This window comes from Eulemur rufifrons, chromosome 4 (genome assembly GCF_041146395.1).
Source record: "Eulemur rufifrons isolate Redbay chromosome 4, OSU_ERuf_1, whole genome shotgun sequence".
Classification (NCBI taxonomy): domain Eukaryota; kingdom Metazoa; phylum Chordata; class Mammalia; order Primates; family Lemuridae; genus Eulemur; species Eulemur rufifrons.
In genome coordinates, this window is record NC_090986.1 from 10,175,493 (window position 1) to 10,183,399 (window position 7,907).

Sequence of the window (7,907 nt, forward strand, 5' to 3'; positions counted from 1 at the left end):
CCCCTCACGTCCTTGCCCTGCCAGGCCTGCTAACCTGACCAGGTCCAAACTCACAGCGGGTTCCACTCTCTTTCTCAACACTGTCACCTTCTAGCACAGCCAGCACAGCTCACCACGATCCTTCACCACCTGCCTCCACCACCCCCATGCATGGTCCGCGAGACAGGGACTCAGTCTCTCTGTCCTGTCTGGCACATGGACATGTCCACCAGTGTGTCACTGAGTGCTCGGGGTGGAGCACAAGGCCAGAGGGGGGACTCCTTGGGACACCAGAGGTGACAGAGCCCTTGGTTAGTGACAAGTCTTACCTTCCCAAGTGGGAAAAGACAAGATAGGAGAAGGAAAGATGGGCGGGCTACATCAGACAAGCCGTTAAAAAAATTAGCTGGAAGGAAAAAAATAAGTGGAGTGACCAGAAGGGAATGCATTTTGTCCCCTGGAAAAGGGAGCTGTCAGCAGGTACACACGCAGGTGATGATGTCACCTGGGGAGGAGACATGCTACCGCGGCCTCTGTCAGGACAGGGTCACCAGCCCCACACCAAGAGGAAGGCAAGAGCAGGAAGGCACACAGAAGGGCGCGAACTGCCAGTGCCCACTGTTTCCACGAGGGGTAGGCAAGGTCTCCTCTCCGATCTCCTATGAAGAGGAAGCGGGTGTGGGACATTTGAAAAAGGCCAAGGGGAGGAGCAGCCTCCCCGAGAAGCCCAGGAACACAGCCTCGCAGAGGCAGATATCCACGTGCAACAAAGACACCCCTCACATGGGGCACCCACTGAGCACCAGCCCGCGTCCCCTTTGGACAGGACAGGACCCACTGGGTGGGCACTGTTAACAATCTCCACTCACAGTCCGAGATCGTGGTGGGGCGGGGGAGCCAGCTGGCTGGCCCAGGGCTGCGAGGCCAGGGGCAGGTCTGCTAGACTCTGTGCCTCACCCCTGACCCTCCGGGATCTACTATTTTGTTTTTCTCAGATAACAACATCCAAGTGAAAGAAAAATAATCCCTTACTCAATCTTGTTGAATTTCTAGTGCTGTAAAAATTGCTGGATATTCATTTTCATTGCAAATATATAGCATTTTTACCTGCGTTTAATATGGTTTACAAAACATTTATAAGTCAGAGACTTGTGAATCATTTATTAACCCTGTTTCTATTGAATATATGGTCCAGGCACCAAAGAACAATTTGTATTTTAGGTCTCAGAACCCAACACATCTGTCAATAGAGGATTTCCTGTGTAGTGAAGCAAGTACGTATGTTTGTTGGTGGATTCAGTGCAATTTTAACTAATTTAAAAGAAAGACAGTGTTCTCTTCCCCAGAAATTTAGGTGACTACGTAGCAAGACCCAAGAATATGAACTTCTTTCTCCTGGGTTATCACTAAACTTACTGTCTGGCCAGAATAGAAGCATCTCAGATCATTTGTTCCTGGTAAGCAGGCATTCAGTAAGGTTCCACACAACAACGAAAAAGAATTTAACATAATAGCTGGAACATAAAGGTTAAATTATGCATGGGGCAGATTGCTTTAAAGTGTCCAGTGGAGCACGGGAGCCCCTGAAGACAGGAAAGAAGCTTGGTCAAGGACCTGATGTGCTGCCTGGTTAAGTATCTGTTAATTACAAAAGCTTTCTGCGTCCGTGCTGTGGACTTGCCACCACACTGCTGGAGACGGACCATGCAGCAGTCTTCGATTATACTCCTAAGGATAGGCTTATTCCAAACACCTGAAACCCTGGTGGTTAAAGTGGCTTAACTTAGTGGTCCTGGGGTATAGACTCCAGAGCTGAACAACAAAGGAGGCCCCCTCTGTATCGTCCAATGCTGTATTCAGGAAAGCAACTCCAAAATTAGCATTTTTATGTTTCTGAAACAAGAGCTGGTATGACCAAGTCAAAAGAATAAGGCTGTCTTTCAAAACAAGCAAGCTCATAGGTAAACACTGACGGTCACATTGCAAACCATTTGGTAATAAAATAAAGAAAAGTAGACACATATGTGTGCATTATAAATGGCTGAACTTTTTAGAAGACTTAAAGCATTCTAACATAGCAATGCTTGAAGTTCTCAGGGACCAAAAATGTTTATGTTTCACTTATAAAGAAAATTCTAACGTAACAAACAGCTTGTCTTACAAATAAATATCTGCTGTCAGCAAGGAAAGCCTTCAGATTTTTCAAAGTTTGCTACTTTAGGTGTTAGAAATATGCTGGAAGCAAACTTGTGAGAGAGACCAAAGAAGAAATTTTGAAGGCAGCAGAACAAAACCAACAAACAATATCCAGGCTGAATCATCAGAAACAGATCACACAGCCACAACAAAATTAAGCTCTCTTGACCCACAGAACTTTGAAGAAAAACCAAATCCCCTAAATATGACTCGTGGAAGGGGAGAGGGGCGGGAAGTGCTGGCCAGCGAGGCTACCCAGCCTGGGATGCTCACCCTTACAGAGATCGTATGGCCAAGTGTGGCCCACACCCTTCCTGCCTGGACTGCAGAATTTGACCACATCTTGGTTTTTTAGTTTTTGGGTTTTTTTTTTTAATTTAGAGAGGTTTATTCTAAGCCATATTTGAGGACCATGACCTGGAGCCACGTCCAAGAAGCCTTGAGCAAATGGACTGGCTGCGGTTGGGTTACAGTTTGGTTTTATACATTTCAGGGAGACAGGGATTACAGGTAAAGTCATAAATCAATACGTGGAAGGCATACATTGGTTTGGCCAAAAAGGTGGGCCATCTCGAAGGGGCGGGGAGGGCTTACAAGTTATAGATGGGTTTAAAGACTCTTTGACTTGTAACTGGATAAAGACATGAAGCTCTGTCTAAAGGCTTGGAATGTTTTAAGATAAGGAGGTCCAGTTAATCAGAGACAAACCACAGACAATTATTTGTTGTGTAAATTGGGGACCTGTAGGTTTGTCTTGCACATACTTAGGACTGTCAATGTGTTACAAAGGATATTTGGATATTTGTAAGACGGGAGGGGGCATGATGAGGCATGTCTGACCTCCCTCCTCATGGCTTCTGGCTCCTGGCAGGCAATTCAGTTTTAGGGTATCCCCTTGGCCAGGAGGGGGTCCATTCAGTCAGCCGGTAGGAGAATGCCTTAAGATTTTATTTTAGCTCACAATTCCCCCCTTTTGTCCACATCTTATTTTAAAGTTTTTTGAACCTGGCCTGGGCCCTACGCTGCTTAATATCAGGGCCTTGGTTACCTCTCAACGCAACCCAAGGTCCCCTGCTGGCTGTTGGCCAACCAACCAACAGAAACAGCAGACGCGTGTGGGCTCTGTCCCCAGGCAACCCACCCATGGTGCCAGTACCCAGGAATGAACTTCTGAGCACCTCCTCGGAGCCAGGTGCCATTCTCAGCTCTTTACCTGTCTTAGCTCATTCAATCCTCCCCACGACTCTATGAAATGAGGACTAATGTTATCCTCAGATGAGAAAACTGAGGCAGAATAAAAGCTAAGCCACTGTCCAAGGCTGCATAGCTAAAAAGCGTGCAGGCGGGTGGTTCACTCAGGCAGCCTGTGGAACCTGCAGGCTACTCCATAAGGCTGTGCTGGTCTCTCTCAGATTTTAAACTGCCTAAACCTATGTTTTCTACCTCACACCTCTAAAAAGAAGATAACAGTGACAACGTATAGGTCAAACAAACTATCTCCTGATACATAAACTACATCATGGTACATATACCACCTGATGGTCCGTGAGCACCTGCCATTTATAAATACAAAGTATCTCTACACAGCCTGAGTCCATTAAACAACCAAACAACCAGTATCACACAGTTTGGAGCATAATGTCCTAACCTGCAACAGAATCTCTCATTTACTTGCCTATTTTGTCTCTCTGGAGTTAACCTAGAATAAAGCATCTATAGCAGTATTTTCCAAGGACTGGACTTCCTTCTCTTTGGGCAGCCCTCATGCATCAGAAGCTGGAAGTTTTCTTTGTCCCAGGAATTCTTACTCTGTGAACACTAGAAGGGAACAGAGTATATTTATTCATGTTTATAAAATAAGTCATATAAGGAAACAAAGAAATATGAATATTCAATCCCCGACTCTTTTTTCTCTAGCAAAAGGAAATATAATTTAGTCCTACATATTGGAAGATAACCAAATTACAGGAAAACAGATCATGACTGTTTCTGGAAATAGACATGAGTTTAAAATCATAGAAATGAATGGTTTTGTGTGTGACTCTGGTGAAACAGCCAGATGAGTACACTGCAAAAACAAAGCAAACAAAAAAGAATGTGGAATGAGAAAATAGAAAAAACAATATCTCATAACTTGCCTTCCAGGGACATTATCAAATAACGTATGTGCTGGAAAAGTTCATTAATGAATATTTATCTCTTAGTTTTGAGAAAAAAATGTGATGTCGGTAGTATAATAATATAGCAAAGGGCAATACAAAATGTAAACTACACAAAAATTTATATAGATCTATGTAACATGAAACAGCAAGGCCTGGAGGAAGTGTGTTAGTAAAAGCACCAAAATGAGACATATGTTTGCCCCATGGGATGGATGCAGGTCAGGAGCTGGGTGGGAAGGTAAGGCCACCAGGGAAAGTCTCCACAGGGGCAGAGGACAGACAACCTGCCCACCTCTCATTTCTGCACGTTATTCCCTTCAGTTTGACCCTCCCTTTTATCACAGAGTGTTAGAGTTAGAAGAGAACTGAATTAATTAGAAAAACAGTGAGTGCATTTAAAAAAACTGCTAGTTCCATCCTTCCTTTTCCCATTTCCCTTTGAAAAAACCGAGGCATGAAAATAACTTGCCTAGGGACCCACATTTACTGCATCACACAGCTGAGAACAGAAAGCTCCTACCAACAAAGCACTTCTCTTACCAATCTGGTTACCTGCAGTAACTGCTACTGGATTTTCTATGGGATTACTGTAGAGGAACAAAAGTGTCACCTGATGTTTAGCACTCAGGTTATAACGTGGACTTTAGGGGCTCAAGTGTCAGTGAGGGAATAACACAAGACTCTTGCAGGCTAAGCCCTTCCCTATCCAGAATCACCAAGGCCAAGTTCGCTCCACTTTAATGAAAGCAGGCTGACCTGCCTAAGGCTTCCTCACTGTCAGGAAATTACCCCTAATGTGCACACAAATTCCCTGGACTCTCTGAGTCTTTTGGTTAGTGAATAAATTCAGGGCAAAGCATTGATTCTGGCATTCCCCCTGGATAAAAAGAAACATATCTCTGGCCAAAGTCTCCTATTTAGAAAACGCTCATGAATATTAAGTCTGCCTAAGGTAATTCCTATACCAGGAAAAAACAAAGTTCCCATAATGATGCCCTCTTCCAGTACCAAGCCCTGGTGCGTGAACTTCTCAGACCTGTGACTGACCACGGACAGTCAGCCAAAAGGGAACAATGATGCCTTTTGTTAAAGACAGTGGCAAGGAAACACTATCCTCAGGGACAGTTTTCTTTCTCTTGTGCATACACACACACCCCTTTTTATACCTAAGGCCAGCGACTGCTGCCACACACTGAGTTCCAGTTTTGCCTCCTCTGCTGTGAAACAAAACCAACTTCCCCTCCAAGTCTTCCCTCCTGATCTCTCCACTCGGTCACCACTGAAGCAGTGGAGTCCAGAGGAACCCAAAACCACCACAGACTTGTGATCTGATTGGTTATTTTCAGGCAAAAAAAAAAAAAAAAGAAAAATTCCAAACTTAACTTCTGAATCCTCCAGTGGTATTTAAAAAACAAACAAAATCACTGGCATTTTCTGTAGAAGTATAACACTTCCTCCCAATCCCTAGATCCTCATGTAGACATGACAGCGGGGAAGTTGCAACTGAACGTACGTCCCCTGACCTGGGCCCTGCGCGGAGTCCCAGAGCTCTCTGGGGACGGCTAGTCTACCGGGACAGCTCCAATCCCAGCCCCGGCTCTCAGGAGGGACGGTCAGAGAACGGGAGGTGGAGGGGGGACGTGGGATGGTTGTGAACGGAGACCAAGTGGGGCCCGGGGAAGGGGCTGAAAGTGTGCAGTCAAGACCCCGTCCGAAGCCCGAGGGGACAAACTCTGAGTGGCCCCGCCCCAGCATCGTGCTCGTCCCCGGGAGGCGGTCAGTGTCACGAGGCCGCCAGAGCCCTCAGGGGACCCTGGGGCTCGGCTGGGAACAGGGTCGGGGGCCGCGTCTGGTCTCCAGGGCCCCGAGGACGCCCGCCCCGGGTCCCCGCCGCACTCACGTATCTGTGCACGAGCGTCCGCACGAGGCTGCAGTCCATGGCTCCCCCGGCCGCGCCCGCTCCGCCGTTCAGCGCCCCCGCGCTCGGCTCGGTGCGCCCATGGGCTCGCCGGCCCGAGTTCGGCCGCGACCCCCGCTCAGGTCAGGGCCGGGGCGCGCCGTGAGGTGCGGGGGGCGGCTGGGGCCCCTCCGCGCTCATGCCCACCCGGCCCGGCGGCCGCTGGGTCCGGCCCGCACGCTGCTGGCCGCTCGGCGGCTGCGAGGTTGCCGGTCGGCGGCCGCGCCCGCGCTCGGCGCCCGCTCCCCCGTCGGGCTGCCCTGTCGGCGGCCGCTGGAGCGCACCAGCCCGCGGCAGAGCCTGCGCGCTCTCCCCGCGTGTCTCCGCCTCCTCGGCCCGCCGCCCCTCTGGAGCCGGCCTCTGGGCCCCGCCGCGGCTCTGGGCGCGCACGTCACCAGCGCTGTGAGCATGCGCCCCGCGGCCCGCAGCCCCCGCCCCGGGCGCCGCGGCTCAGCTCTCAGGCGCGCGCCACGGCCCTGCCCCCTCGCGCCGCCGGCGCCGCCGCCCCCGCCGGGGCCCGGACCCTCGCGGCGGGGGCTGAGGCCGCGGGGTAGGGACTCCCTGTTGCTTCCGCCTCCCAAGGCGAAGGCGCAGGGCGTGGCAGGGACTGTGCGCTGTGCACTGGGGGGACCCGGGCCGGCAATCGCCTCGCCGAAGCCTCCGCCGGGTCCCGGCACCTCTCTCCGGCTCTGGCCCGAAAACTTTTATTCTGCACCTGGAAGGCCCGGCGGCGGTGGGAGTGCGGTGGGGGTGGGGAGGTGGCCGCAGGGACTTGTGGCGGGTAGCCAGGGTCCGGATGAGGGATACCCGCTAAGCAGTGACTGGGTCACGTCCCAATGCGTGGCACTCGCCCGCCACGCGCCGTGGCTCCTGCTCTGCGGGTGGAGGGACGGCAGGGACATTCCTCAGGTGGCTGCCCAGGGTCGCAGCCCCTCAGGGGTGGAGGGAAGGTACGGACAGGGTCTCCCCACTTGGGATCTTTGCTCCGCTTTGAAACCCAGCGGACCCCTAGGCCCAAGCCCCTGGCCCTTTGTCCTATGAGCTGCCACAGTGGAAGATACTTTTAACTAGGCGGGCGGCGTGGGGGTGGTGAACCTGTTATCCTAGACCCGGCGCCCCCAGGCTCCGCCCCGCCGGCTGCCAGGAGGCCCAGCCCACCCCGCAGGTGCGCAGTTGGGGCCCCAGGGAGAGGCGCAGGCTTTGCTGCTGGCTTTGAACCACTGGAGGGACCGCTCTCAATCCCGGGAATGTTTGTTGTCCCTGAGTGACACGCTTGGTGTAACAAACTCTCTCTGCTCTGCTCCTCAGTCAGCCTTGAGTTAGTGGATGTACTTTGTCTCCAACTCCCTTATTGCTGCCACAGATAATCCCTGGTGAAGCCAGAGAGGCATAACAATACCTCGGTGGCCTGTCAGGAACACGTTTCTGTCTGGGCGTTAGGAAGCAATTGAGCAAGACTGTTCTCGGTGGTTGTGGGCACTTTAGATGACTGGAAATGAACACTAGTGAACAGTAATAGTGAGTAAACAGTAAAACGCTCCTGGTTTAGCTCAGCTAACTCATTGATTTTCCATCCCAATCTACTCTCTGCCCTCCTCTCCAAGGCTGAGAGT

At 50.9% G+C, this 7,907-nt stretch overlaps 1 protein-coding gene across 7 annotated transcripts in view; it reads right to left on the minus strand.

The window, feature by feature from the left end:
- Positions 1–6,522, minus strand: part of ATP11A (ATPase phospholipid transporting 11A) — a 149,238-nt gene extending 142,716 nt beyond the window's left edge. For all 7 annotated transcript variants that reach the window (XR_011233480.1, XM_069467559.1, XM_069467558.1 and 4 more), the window contains exon 1: positions 6,238–6,522. Coding sequence is in view for 6 of the 7 variants with exons in the window: in XM_069467559.1 (XP_069323660.1) it covers positions 6,238–6,276 (39 nt within the window). In the remaining variant the exon portion in view is untranslated. The remainder of the gene's footprint in view (positions 1–6,237) is intronic.
- Between the last annotated feature and the right edge of the window lie 1,385 nt (positions 6,523–7,907).